Genomic DNA, 14701 nt, shown 5'->3' with positions numbered 1-14701 from the left:
ATGATCACATGAAGTATTTTGACAACCGTATTAAACCTGGAGCTTATGTTTTTCTGATTATCCATCCTGGACTGATTCTTGTGAATCTCTTCATTCTTTCTGAGTGTGTAATTTTACATGTCAGTGCCTCAAAACACAGAAGTGCGAGTGAGTGTCACAACTCTACATCAAGCCAGAGTAACTGGACTTTGGGTGAGCTGTCCTGAACAGGAATCACAGAATAGTACAGACTGTACAGGGTTACTGTGCGGGAGGTCCAGTCATTGAACCTCCCTGTGCAGGCACGTTTGGAAAAAGGGATCACACAAAGCTTGTTTCCACGGATAAAAACAGGAGGTTTGCTGGAATTTGCTGAATATTTGCCCTGATGAAAGCAAGTATGTCTTCCAAAACTAATCTATCTTGGACTCTCCACCAAACAATCACCCACCTTTAAAAGAAAAAAAATCTGTTTCTTGATCCTCAGCTCCTGTAAATCAGCTTGGGTCTATTTAGCTCAAGAGTCAGGCATTTATATCAGATCTGGACCTTATCCATGATGCTTATCTGTGTTTTTTTCTTCCTCAGAAAGCAACAAAAAGTGAAAGGTAACAGGGAACCTTGCTTTAAATTATGTGGATTTTTTGTTCTTGTTTTGATCCTCTCAAAAGCATCATATTTAACAAGGGCTGAAATGTCAAGAATTTTACAAGGTTTCCACTTCGGACTATGTGAAGAGGAAAAATGCACCCTGCACAGGTGATAATTATTTTGGCTGGCTTCTAATATTAACAGCAGCAGTCCATAAGGCTAATGGTAGGGATGGGCACACTGAGTAAGAACCAGTCACAGCTTTTCTTGGTCTGGTGTTCAGTCAATGCCCTAGCAACAGCGGAGGAAATGTGGCTCATGGGCTGAAGAGCCTCTCAGGTATTTCTTTATAGTTGGAACAAAGAGGTTTGGGGTTTTGCATTCAGAAGCAGCCAGACAACTTTTTTTTTCCCCTCGTAATGGGCAGTTTATTGACTGGATGAGATTCAGGAGGACTAGAACCTTCTAAGTAATGCATTAGGGGAAGAAAAGCAGCAACACAGAATGAACATACCTAAAAATTAACCATAGCATTTTTTAAAAAAGGAAACACAATGTACTTTAATGCAATGATTTCATCCAAAGGTCACCTGCAGGTCAATCCTTCCTCCATGACCATTTCTCTTTTAGTAAAAGAGGGACAGGATTAGGTTCACAACAGAAATACAGGGACTCATTTGTGTAAGGAGAAAATATGTGTGGAGCTGTTCAGCATGCTCATAGCCAGACTGAGGTTTAGTTTGGACAGGGGGACTATAAGGTGCCTGAAAGTAAGTTGGACTGCCAAGCTCAAAGGGTTGTGTTCAACAATAAAACATTTAGATGGTGGCCAGTTACAAGTGGTGCTCCGCAAGAGTTGATACTGGGGCTGGTACTGTTTAACATCCTGATTAATGAGCTGGAGATGAGACAGAATGCATCCTCAGCAATGACACACATGACACCAAACTGTGTGGTGTGGCTGTGGCCAATACCCCGGGGATAGGGCTGCTATTCAGAGGGACTTCGACAGGCTGGACGGGTGGGCTAAGAGAAAGCTCATAAAGTTCAATGAGAAGTCCTGCATGGGACTATTCCTGAATGGACAGTACAGTCTGGAAGACAAGAGGATAGAAAGGAGCTTTTCAGGAAAAGTCCTAGGGGACTTGGTGGACAGCAAGTTGAACATAAGCCAGCAGTGCGACCTTGCGGCAAAGAAGGCCAACCACATCCTGGGCTACATTAGCCCTTTAGGTCAAGGGAAGTGATTACCACTCTTTACTCAGCACTTGTAAGACCACATCTGAAGTACTGTTTAGAATTCCTCAGTCAAATAAAGACACTGACCTGCTGGAGTAAGTCCAGCGGAGAGCAACCAAAATGTTTAGAGGCCTGGAGAACATGCATGAGGAGAAGCTGAGAGAACTGGGCTTGTTCAGCTTGGAGAAGAGAAGGCTAAGGGGATCTCTTATTGTTGTCTACAACTGCTTAACAGAGCCAAACTCTTCTAAGAGATGCACAGAGACAGAATGAGAGGTAACTGACACAAATTGTAGCAAAGGGAATTCTAATTATGTATTAGGAATTTTTACTTTTATTTTTTATTTTTCTCACCAAGACAGTAGCCAAATACAGTAACAGGCTGTCTTGAGAGGTATCCTTGGAGATACTAAAAACTCAATTGGAAAAGGCCCTGAGCAACCTGAGTTGGCTTTCAGTGGGAATAGGACCAGAAACCTCTGGAGATCCTTTCTTACCTAAATTGCCTCTAATTCTGTGATCCTATTTGAGAAAGTTCTCTTTTCACCATCTCTGCTAAGGCCTTGAGATCAACCATGTAGAAACTATAGGGTATTGCAGTGTTCCTGTCCTCCCCTGAGCTCAGTTCAACAAAGACTGGTGGAGGAGGGAAGGTTGAGGAGCTACAGCAGGAACAATTAAAGTCAGGATGTAGCTGAACATAAGAGACAGAAGAAAGACAATGGGGAAAGGAAAGAATCGAGCTGCTTCTTCTGAGATCTTAGTGTCCACTCAATTTTGCAGATTCTTCTTTCTCAAAAGTCTCTTGATTGTTTTTAAAGGGGAAAGGTTTGTCTTGAACCTAGTTTGCCCTAACACTAAAATGATTAAAGCATAGTGATTTCTGTAGCCAACAGCACCTAAGAGAGTGATCAGACTATCACCAAATTCAACTGCTTTTTGTTGGCACTCTCTTAGAGGTGAGAGCTTTGACACAACGGTGTAGAAAGACACCTTAGTTACTCTGCTACTTTCTGTTACAGGCACCAGGCTACGTGTTAAGAGTCCAAAGATGGAGTCCAACTGTGATGCCTCTTTCTTTGCTTTGGGACTATGGTTAAAACCTCTGCTTCTGTATCTATGAAAAGGAACTGTCTTTACACAATCACTTTTATGAGCACAATGAGAAACTGGAAAGTGAACTTGCACTTCAGAAGAAAAAGTACTGGTTTTACTATTACTATGCATTTGTCTGGGGTTCTCCTGTCCTATAATAGCAGTTTTTGTTCTCAGTTTAGGCACCTGGATGCCTCTACTGCTTGCCTTTTATGTGCAAGTCTTTCATCTAAATTTAACCTGCTAATGATGGTCCCTCTACAATAAAGAGAGGGCATTTCAGAGTGCTGGACAACATAATTACCCATCAAACTATGTACGTTCACAGAAAGAACTGTCTTGATCAAGCTAAAAATACCACACTTCAGAATGACTCTTTAAATCATTAGATTGGAATACTACATATATATGTCCTATTTATGTACATTACATGGAGAACTTTACATTATGAGCTCAGGTCAGACCAGTAAAAAACCCCAAACTAGGACAATTTAATCAACTAAAAAGAAATACTTTTTATTTACTCCAATACAATGGAAACTAGAATCTGGTGTAGACTGAATGCCATTGTCTTTTTATCACAGGTTTCTTAGGAGATGAAAGTTTTCAGTGTTTCAAAGCAAGTCAGGTGTTGTTTGTAAAAAAAAAGACAGTTATTGCAGGGTCTATCTAGTGATAGATTCAACTGCTAGGGAGCAGAGGATGTGTCTCAGAGAATGCAATGAACAGTAGACTAATTTAGCCGCAGCAACACCATTACTGCATGGATAGGGCTCTCAAACTAGAGGCACCATTTTCAAAATCAAATACATATTGACCCTCATTTCAGAAATGTCAAGCGTGCTGTAAACAAGTTCTCAGTACATCACACGCTTTAGAAACTGCATGAGAAAGACTGGAAAAGAAGCTATTCTTTGAGGGAGTCAGCTTTAAAATAGGTTATTTTCAAGTGCAAGCTACAGATTATAGCCAACAAAGCCAGGGCTGTGGTCATCAAAAGCAGAATTATCATTTTACCTTCCTACCATTGACACGAACAGACTGACATTTCCTGTTAAGCCTACAAGCGCCAATGTGTTGGCACTTCCTGAACGCCTACCTGTACAATGTGCACGACAGCTGTACTTCAAATGCGTCTTTGTGCGTTATAAAGCACACGTGTATCAATATGCTTTGCACTGATAATATTTGCTGAATGAGCTCACAGTATCTTAAAGAAGGAATAATCTAATCCAAAAAACAGGTACACTGTGAATCTGAGTAGGTGAAGAAAGGGCTACTTTTTGCCTTCACATTGGCGTTGGACTTCATTTTTCTTTTTTTTTTTTTTATTATTAAAATCTATTTTTCTTCTGTTTGCAAAGGCTCCTGTACTGACAACCAAACCTAATGATATCAGTTCCTGTACCAAACGTGACTAATGTTTTACATAAAGGGAGGTAGAAATATTGCAATGGCTTTTAGAGAGGGCATGGCTAAACTGAGTCAGGCCCTGATGGAGGGTATTTAAAGGTTCTATAAACCATGAATTTTCTGACTTCTTCATTCACTGAGACAATTTGGAAAAAATCTCCTCTCAAGCAACCACTATACTCCTTTCTTTACATTACGGTGAAAAGCACTAGCTTTAGTCAGAATCTATGGAATACAGTTTGTAAATTAGTGCTATATTCAGATGGCGGTCATGGAATTCTGACTCTTCCAGGAGGACAAAAAGGCATTTTGGTAACACATCTATCGAGAATTAGGCAACAATAACTATTTAAAGCATTAATTGTGAGGATTTCTGACAAACAGAGATGTCCAATTAAATTAAAAGTCATCAGCACTTAACATCAGATCCGTTATCATAACGTTGTGAGCAGAAGCCCATGGAGCTCAGATGAAAGCAGTTACGTTTCTGGAGCAGGACCACAGGCAGTTCCATGACCACTTCCACCCCATTTTGCGCTGCTTCACTAGTCATTTGCTTTCTGCACTGAAGATGCACAGTATCATCATGAAGAAGCACAAGATGTGATCCAGTCTAGTTTCATATAAACAGTCTGCCCTACACTTGTCTTTATTATTCACAATTGTTAAACATTATGCAAAAATGACATAACATATGCTTCCCACTTCCAATTCATCTTCCATAGGTCCTTTTTTTCAGGGAAACAATAAAGAGATTCATTCTAGCATTCTTCCAGTCATTACAAACATGGGAGTAATAATGCATGGTGCACACGTAGCCTGGTAATCGTTAGGTGCTAGCCATTCCCTTCTGTTCTCAATCCACAAATCTGGTAATGTGACATCTCTCAGCGTGGGAGTATGAATCCTCAGCTCAAGCTGTTGAGACACCTCCTTACAGTATCTAGTAGTTGCACTGAGGCAGTATTTCAGATGAGCCTCAAATCCTCAGGATGGGCTTCTGTAGCCTAGAAGTCTGAAATCCCCTCGGCCAAAGTTTTTACAAATGCCCCCGGCACCCAAATTACAGGCACAGATCCATCCTAAAGCTCCATTTGAAAGGCATGGAGTGCATTCTCAGCTCATGTAAATTGGTCCTGCTGCACTAAAGCCAGAGAAGCCAGGGGTGATTCACACCAGCTGAGGAAGTGGCCCGAAATCATGATCAGTCACAAGAAACTGCTTTTAAAAGTGATGGAAGGTATAAGGCAGACGAAGCACTAAAAGCTTTTATGTTTAGAATTTCTTTGACAAGATATTTTTCTGAGGACTAAGATAACTGTTACTCCAGAAATGAACATCAAACCATACAGTGCAACTCTGGAGCTGTCAGTTTAACATCTGTAAAGACAAAAATCATAGTGCGGCTCAGGCAATACTTTCAAAAGCACAGTTTAGTCAGTGAAAGACAATATAGATTATACAGAGAGAAAAGTGTCCTTTAATTAAAGTGTGAGGAGTCTGTAAGGGTTAATCTCAGTGTAGACAAGCAAAATGGAGTGGATGATATATAAAAAAAGTATTTGATTACGCAGCTTATTGAGTTTTGGCCAATGAAGTACAGAAAAAACCTGGGTACCTTTGTGGTACAGAAGGAACTGTGTTTAAAATGGCTTGAGGAAGGGAATGTTATCTCAAATAAAGAATGCTTCTAACTAAGAACATTTTGAACACCAATTAAATTATCACTGAACTGACTTTTGAGTTTGGTCTGGTTTTCCTAAGATTGTATTATCATGGACTAAAGTATGACTTGGATTATCTGCCTGTGCAAATGAGGAAGAAGGATGAAAAACAACCAAACAAAATCTTTCCTTTAAAATCTGTATTGGCTTGTCAAGAGATTTGGCCTGGGCACACAGGAATAGGAGAATGCACATGCTTACTGGGTTTAAAGGGCTAGTGGAGAAGGAACAAACACACTAATCTAACTGCCTTCTGGGACTCCCCCAACCTATATGTTGTCCAGAGTGGCTCAGACATAGAAACATAGGAGTGAAAGATAAATTATTTGCTTCAGAAATTGGGAAGAAGCAGTGTAAGAATTTTGACTTTGAAGGGTGCTTCTGCATCAAATCTGCCAGGGTTGGGTCTGGCTGAAGAGGCTCACATAAAAATCTATTTTCTTGGGATTGTATCCTAGGACTGTAGTAAACACTCTCCCAAGAGCAAGAGACAAGTCTGCCTGAGAGCTTCCCCCTGATCCAGATTTGTTTAGTTCATTAAAGTTCCAGGGTTTTGGGGGCCCTTTTGCTGTTCATAAGTACAAGTCTAAGCACCTGAATTTCTGAGTCTTCCCTTTCCTGACCCACTGTCTTTCATGAGTGTTTTGCTTAGAGTTATTGCCTCTCTTTCCTGCCTGCCCCCTGCCTTTAGTTTTCTGAATCCTCCTTGGCGACAGTGTTGCGTTCAGTGTCAATTATTTTAATTTACTGAACACATCAAACAAGCTCCAGTTTCACCTGGTATTTAATCTTCCTTGAGAGATTTATACCTTCAATCTCTGCTAGATTACTAAGGCAAACAATGAATTCAATTAAGAAAATTATAGTAAATTATGCTGATTCTGTCAAGAACACAATTTGCTACTTCTCAGAGGTTGCACTGTTTCACTCAGTGACCTCTTGTGCCATGTACTTGAAAAAACATCATTCCACATCTTATGATCACTTGTCAGTCTTCCATTCATTATCTACCTTCTGGTTTTCTTTCTAAAAAAAGAAAGTTTTTTATAACTACAGGTGAGTTGTCTAAAGAAAGAAATTGTGAGCAGACTAAAATCTAAAACACTAAAAGGGATTATGCATGGCCTGGTAGGTATGTACTAACACATACCAAGGAGTAACACGTGCAATGTATGTGAAGGACTGCAGACATTCAATTATTTTTGCTTTCAGTGGAAGAATTTTGTGATATACTGACATTTGGTGTCTCTACAAAACATTTGGAACAGTAAGTTAAGACAATATAAATTAAAGCTTTACAGCTTTTTTATTTACATAATTGCATTTTAGATACTACCCACCACACATCTCTGGGTTATTCTAATGTTATGTGGTTGTGACACATTTCTCTCTGCCAGCATTAAAATGGCAGAAAGGAAAAAGCAAAAATGCAGCAGAAAGTAAGTAACTATAAAAGGTGGTCATCTCTCAGCAGAACAAAAGATACTGCTTTGTGGTGTTTCACTGAACAGAACTGACATTGACAAGTTTAGCTGTGTATCACATAAGCTTTCAGGTTTCAGGACAAATCCATGAAACTTAGCTCTGCCTCATGCTTTTGGGGGTTGGGGGGAGGAGCAGGCAGCCCAAGCCTTTATATATGCAGTTCTGCTCTGGCAAGCGGAGAACCAAGAAACAAAACTCTTTTACTAAAATCTTGTATCCATATCTATCTGTGTTCTGTTAGGCTATTCTTTTGAACATTTTCACAGAACAGAGATGCTTTGCAGAGGCTGAAATACAAATTCACAAAAACTGGCGTGATTCCCCCAAATATACAAAGGAATATAGAAATACAGCTGACCCAACCACAACTTGTACAATCCTTTTTCTAGTTAGTCTGTTTAATTCAATCCAATATATTTCTGCGAAGCAAAACCACTATTATGGTGAATAACTTCCTGATAGTGCAGGGATATTTAAATGGACTCATCTTTTCTAAATGGAGGCTTCACCATCTGTTCTGCCCTTTTATTACAAATAGAGAGGGAACCTAACTCACTGCACCAAGATGCAAAGCCTAGCATCGAAATGATTTAGATGTACGTGTGTGTTCTTTATGCACCTAGTATGTTTTCTCACATACCAAACACAAATCAGTGGGAAGACCTGTCTCTTGTAACCTAATAAATTCTCTGATCTAGTGCCTTTATTCTTTTCTCACGGCAGCAGAAATTGATGGCCAGTAGTTTGCATTTTATTAGGACAATTATGACCCTGTTGCTGTCCTGCAGGAGTTATACCTTTATCGGGCTGACATTTTGTGGTACCATTTACCTCTCTACAGAAAATGAGCCTTGATTCCTATTCTTTCCCTCTTGCTGGGCCCACATATGCTTCATCATGGACAGAAATCTTGTAGGAGATGTGCTGAGGATGTGTCAGACTGCTGAAAAGCTCTGTCTGTCCCAAAGGATGCCATACAATCTCTCTTAAGACCATTTAGAGAAGGAACATATTCTCCTCAGAGTAGCACGGGACCAGAAACTCCAAAATGCATCACACTGCATCATTTTTACTGCTTTCAATGACAAATTTTGCAGTAGGCTAGGAAGGGAGGTGCAAGTTACCACATGTCATACTCTCTATACCAGGAGACTGATTGCATGCTCAATGCAAACATTAATTCAAAGAAAATCCTCAGGGCCTACCTGTGTTGTAGCCCCTCCCAAGCGCTGGCCAGGGCCGATGATTCTTCCAAAGGTTGCCCAAATACCAATCACTCTGGTTCTCCACCAAGCCAAGAACCTGCTGCCCTGGAAATGAGCAAATTGCAAAGCGATCATGAGACAAAAGACAGTCAATCAATGGAAAACAAACACAAAATCTAGAGAGGGACAGCCAGTGAAAAGAGAAGGCTTCAGAAGTTCGGGTGCTGCCTTCCTTTCACGCATTTGGAAGATGCCTGCTTATGTAACAGACAGCAAGCCTGGCACAGCAAACTCAGCACGGCTCATTTCTTTCCTTCTCCCCTGGCTAGTCTGAGTAATTAAACACTGTGGGAACCTTTGTCATGCTGACAAAAATGTATCACCCAGACAAATCTGAATGCTGCTTGACTTTGGAATACAATGATGGAAAATCCTCCTAGTGAGAAGTGAGTGTTGGTAAAATGATCATCTAATATGAAGATCTGTTCATACTCTGATGGAGATAATATAATTGAAGAACAAGGCTCAGTATAATGAATTATTCTTCTCCCATGCTCCCCCCAACTCGTTTCAGGGATTTTTTTCTCAGTCACAAAGGAAATCCCTTTTGCTCAGGAAAATACTGGATTCTAAGAGTTTACCTACATAAGAAAGTTGCACTGTTTTAATTTAAGAGAGTAATTTAAAAGTCATTTAGATAAGCCTGTGTGGAATGCTGCATAGAAATTATGATTTCAGTTTTAGATGGGCTTATTTTGGTTTAGCTTACATTGATTAGCAGCTGGCTTCAGCTAGAGTAAAACGTGTTTTAAATCAAATGTGTCTAGAAGGTTTGCACTGCTTAAAAATCAACTGAAAAGTGAATGTTTGTATAGATAAGGACTTAATTATCTGTTCCGAAATGCGCTGTATAAAATGTAAATAAGAGAAGTGATTGAAATGATGCTCTAGTGATGGAGGATGGAGAGAAAGAAAAAACTGCATTTGGATCTAGTCAAAGAAAGGAAAGGGAATGGCGTTTTGACAGAGGGACACACACAGTGAGGGCACTAAGCCTGGGATTGGAAATTATTTTGCAACTTTTTGAGAAAGCAATTAAGCATCATGCTCTGAAGGCACATTTTCAAATCCCAGCTATGCTCATAAAACTGGCATATGGTCACAGCAGTGCATGGAAAGCATTAAATGATCATTATATGTTGCTTATGTAGGACCATAGCTGTATTACTAAAATTTCAGTATGGCCCAAGACAAGATTGGGCTGAGAAGCAAGACATAAAGACAGAAGTGATTAATTCAATTTTATAATTGGCTAGGAAGATGTTAGGATAGGCCAGGTGATTGCGATACTCTCCTGTGGTATCTCTAATTCAGTGGAATGTCAGTACCCCCACATGTGTCTTGAATGCTGTTTCAAAGACTCTGAGCAGCAGTGAGCGGCCAATGCGTATAACAAATAATTCAGAACATTACAAAAGCATTCAAGGAGTGAACGTAAATCAATCTAGAAATAACCTTGAGAGATTACCAAGTCCACTCCACACCACTGTTCAGGATCATCCTACTCTATCCTAATCACAACATGCCAGTCCTCACCAGGCCTCGTTTTCTAATGATGTCTCTCCTTTGTCATTATATGTTATATATAATATGTTTTTAATTTTTCACATTATATTCCATAACTCATTTTTTAAGAAGGTGGAAAATCTGGGGGAGAGCAGAAAGAATCATATAAAAGATCACCACACATTTACCACACCATTGGTGCTACTGAAAACTGGTAATATTAACAGAGTGCAATGCACAAGAGAATGAAGGAAATGACAAGTTAGAGACAGACACATCCTAAGCAACTAATGATTTCTTCATACAAACAAATCGTAGCATCTCTCAACCTGTGAGACACGTGGAACACACTAGACAGCACATGGGCTGCCACAAGCCATATATTGTGAGGAAACATGAAAGGGATCTCAACTGGCTGAAACAAGACTTAGCCAAAAACGGCTGAAGGGCACAATTTAAACTAACATTTGTTGATTCTGTGCTGGAAGACTGCCTGGTCTTTATAACCGCTCCCTTACAGTTGAGATAGAATAAATCAAAATAAGAAACTACCATGGCTAGTAAAGGATGAGAAAAAAACCCAATAAAAAATGCAGGTGCAGCTGGGCTGAAATGGATTGGCACAGCTGGTAGGAAGAGAGTGACCCTGCCCATATTCTAACAGTGCATTTCACAACTCAGCAGTCCACAGATCCTTCTCGGGATAGTACTGCTAACATCAAAAGAAATGTTAGAATTCCATTTGCAAGAAGCAGATACTGAACCTCCTTACCATGGAGCATCAATCTGCTTTCATTATTTTAGCCCCATGCATTTCCCAACAAGCCACAGAGTTCAGCCTTCAAACTGATGAATAATAAAAAATGAACAACCTTGCTGCTTGTTAATGGTTTTCCTTTCCCACCTACGAGTCCAAAATCTCAGTTCTGACAATGTACCCCTGAAATACTTATTTCTCAGTTATTATTTCTCATGCTAAGATAAACTGAAAAAGCTCAGGAAATTATGTTCGCATGTATTTATTACAGCTGTATCATTTCCCTCCTCTTTTTCCCTTTATTTTTGAAGACACCAGAACAAATCCTGCTCTCACCAGTATTCCTTGAGGTTTGATACGGGACATGGATGAAGGCAGAAATTAACATCATGTAAGCTTTAGGGCTTAGATACATGGATCAGATAATGTGGCTCACTGTGCATCAACTGAGCTGGAAGAACTGCCTGTACATGTCCTTTTAGCTTGTCACAAAGTAAAATGTGTTAGCTAACACACTTTAGTTTGCTTTTGCAATGGCCTGGGAATGCGCACATGTTCATGTACTGTCCTAGCGTAGAGCATTATGCAACTTGTCAGGCTGTTGTAACTCTTGCTGGTGTCTAAAAATCTACTAGGCAGATGTGATGGCTTGTCTCCCAAGCCACCTTGGAGAAAGTTATGAAGATATGTTTTGTATCTTCTCTGGTTATATTTCTGTTTTCTCTGGCCTGGAATAGTGTTGCTGTCTCTGCCAAAGATGAATATATTTTTATTTCCCTTTATATTGTCTCTATGATCTTGACTTAGGGCAGAATTGATCAGGAAACCAGAACTTCAGCTGCATAGCAAATATTAATGGTTTCAAAGAACGTTTTCATTCTGAATCAGTATAGAAAAAAGAAATTTAAAAATATTCTCTGGGAAAAAAATCCCCAAATATTTTTATCTGAAGATATGAAAATAACCACATCTAAATGTACAACCCTCCTCATTTTAAATAGTATCAATGTGACACATAATACAGACGCATAATATATACCATATTATTCTATGCATCTAAAAGTTCAAACAAAATAAAATCATAAGGTTTGCCCTTCCAGTTTTGAACAACTAAAAATGTTTCACTCAAAACTTTCACTAAAATTTTGTTTTATTAATGAATCATTGTGAGAATATCTGTCCAGTATCTCAGCATTACCAGTTATTTCATTTAGTTATTTACTTTTTCAAATGCATTATGAAGTTTTAGAAATGAAGCACTGCCAAAGCAATGCATGGTGTCGAGCAGGTGCAATGAACGCTCTCCTTGCCCACAGTTCTCTGACCGTCCATCAGCCCTGACCCGTCCCTTTGCCACTCTTCATGCCTTCCCTGCAAGGTGCATGCAGTTCTGCTGAAACTTTCACCAGCTTCATGTCACCTTTGATCATACTGGAATCTGAATTCAGATTTTCTGAGGAGAAAGCTAGAGTTCCTTGCCACCACGGCCTTTTGTAAAAGGGAAGCATAAAAGAGTTATGTGAGTTAATCTTCCAGCAGATGAGAACACGGTGGCTACCATAATGAATTTTGAGCCACCTGTTTCTTCTTCCTAAGAGTTATTATAATAAAACACTACTACTAGCAGCAAAAGCTCTGTCTTTGTTTTCTGCTCTGGCCCTGCAGTTATGATTAAGTGCACTCCTCTCACTCTCTGTTACTCCAGGCACAAGTTAGCTTATGAAAATGAAGCTGTCTTTCTTACTTATTCATACATCACCACTAACAGCCAGACAACAGAAAACAAGGCTATGATTCCAGCATGACCACAGTGAAAAATTATCGAGCAGGCAGAACTACAGCTGGATTGTTGGGAGAGGGGCTGTGTGCTGCCTGGCTGCGGGACGAGACTTCTCCAGAAGGCAGCGGCACAGCTACAGCGTTTTGTACGTTACTGCTCCCTGACAGCTCTCGCATGATGAGAAGTGCTTCTCTCCTTGCAAAAGCTTAGCTGTCGCTGGGAAGAGGTTTCCATGGAAAAACAGATACTTCTCAGCCTGACAACTCAATGCTTTCGATTCTGTTTTCACTTCACAGATTTCTGATGGCTAACAGAGGGGAAAGCATGATCCTCTAATTCAGGCATTTGAAGGGGACTCCAGATCTCATCTCAGCTCCTAGCTCAGATAATGATTTCTTGGGTGACACTGGGCAGGTCACATAACAGCCTCTTGCTTGATTCTCCCTTAATAAAAATGGGGATATGGGGATAACAATAACTTTTTACGCCTCTCCCATTTTGTCTGTCTCACATATTGCAAGTGTAAGCACTCTGAGGTAATAACTGTGTGCTAGTTTGTACTGAAAGCATAACAGCAGCTGCATGTGGCCAGGCTGAAGCTCCATCCAGCACAGTGCTGTGTCTCCAGCAGCAGGGAGCAGCAGCTGTGCAGTAATGGAGCACAACAGGGCAGATGTACGGTGGTGCTTCTTAATAGTGGTCCTCTGGCTTCCAGTGACTTGTGACACATGACACATCTGAGGAAGCATCAGCTTTTATTTCTGCTGAGTCTGGTATCTGCTAGTTTCATTTGGTGCCCAGTACAATCTTGGTGCCTGTGAACAATATTTTCCCATTCTGCCCTGATTTTTTCCAAGTTTGAGAGAATTCTGTCTTCTCTAGAGTCTTTGGTATTTTGCTATTGCAAACAATAATAACAGTAGCAAAAAATTATAGTTATTACAACTACTTTCAAGATCTTCTTTAGTGGAAACTTTTTTTTTTTTTTTTGTCTTAGAGACTACAGGGGCTTTCACATGACTCCACTGCAATCACAGTAAGAGCAATGGGCCCACATCAAATATTTTGGGTGAGTTGCACTTTCTGTGGTCCTCAGGACATCAGGCTATTTCCGGAAAGGGAAAACAAAAAGGCATGTTAGAGGGGTGGCAAAGGGTGGGGTGGGGTGCCACCTTTTGATCACCTGTGGCCAAAGGGTGAGCTGATATCACAGGAGAGATCAGTTTCAGCACAGCTCTCCTGGTTGTTACATTCGCAAGGTTTAGTTGTATTTGGTATGGGCCTCCAAAGCAAAAAAAAAAGTGCAAAGTATTTTTCAGCCTTTAAAAACATAAGAAGCAAGCAATTTCTACACTGTGGAGGTTATTAAAGGAGAACAGAGCAGAACTCTGTCTTGCTACTTCTAACTACTTTAACAGCCATGGTTTAGATCATTAGGAATTTAATACAGACACGAATGCTGGAGCCACAGCCAAGTACTGCCAAAGCAATGCACGTCTTCAGTGTAAGCTGAAAGAACAGGAGAAGGACTCAAGAAGAATTTAAGATTCAAGCTTGGCAGGAATCAGGAGAACTGCAGAGTTCTGCTCCCAAAACGGGACACAGAAATAGAGAATAAAAAGGTGACAGGAGGGAAGAGGGGAAAAGGTACATATTCTGAATGCTGAAACATTTCTAAATTGCCCAGGTCCGAGTCTAATGAACATAGTCAGGACTAGCAGAATCTATAGTGGTACAATGAAGCTGGATTATTTTCTGCACAACTTGGAGCTAAAATCTTTCATTAATGTTCTTTCCCTCCTCTCCCCTTCTCCTGTTTTCTTTATCTTTCAAACACCTGCATAAGACACCCTTCCTCTCTGAAATG

The 14701-nt window shown here is 40.2% G+C and overlaps 1 protein-coding gene across 4 annotated transcripts in view; it reads right to left on the bottom strand.

The window, feature by feature from the left end:
• The window catches only part of LARGE1 (LARGE xylosyl- and glucuronyltransferase 1), a 296062-nt gene that overhangs the window by 62508 nt on the left and 218853 nt on the right, over positions 1 to 14701 (bottom strand). For all 4 annotated transcript variants that reach the window (XM_087766202.1, XM_087766205.1, XM_087766203.1 and 1 more), the window contains one exon: positions 8732 to 8836. In XM_087766202.1, coding sequence (XP_087622328.1) covers positions 8732 to 8836 — 105 coding nt within the window. The remainder of the gene's footprint in view (positions 1 to 8731; positions 8837 to 14701) is intronic.

This window comes from Nipponia nippon, unplaced genomic scaffold (genome assembly GCF_047370975.1).
Source record: "Nipponia nippon isolate SJK-2023a ecotype South Korea unplaced genomic scaffold, ASM4737097v1 scaffold_3, whole genome shotgun sequence".
NCBI classification, from domain to species: Eukaryota; Metazoa; Chordata; class Aves; order Pelecaniformes; family Threskiornithidae; genus Nipponia; species Nipponia nippon.
This window is presented reverse-complemented; position numbering and strand designations above follow the sequence as displayed.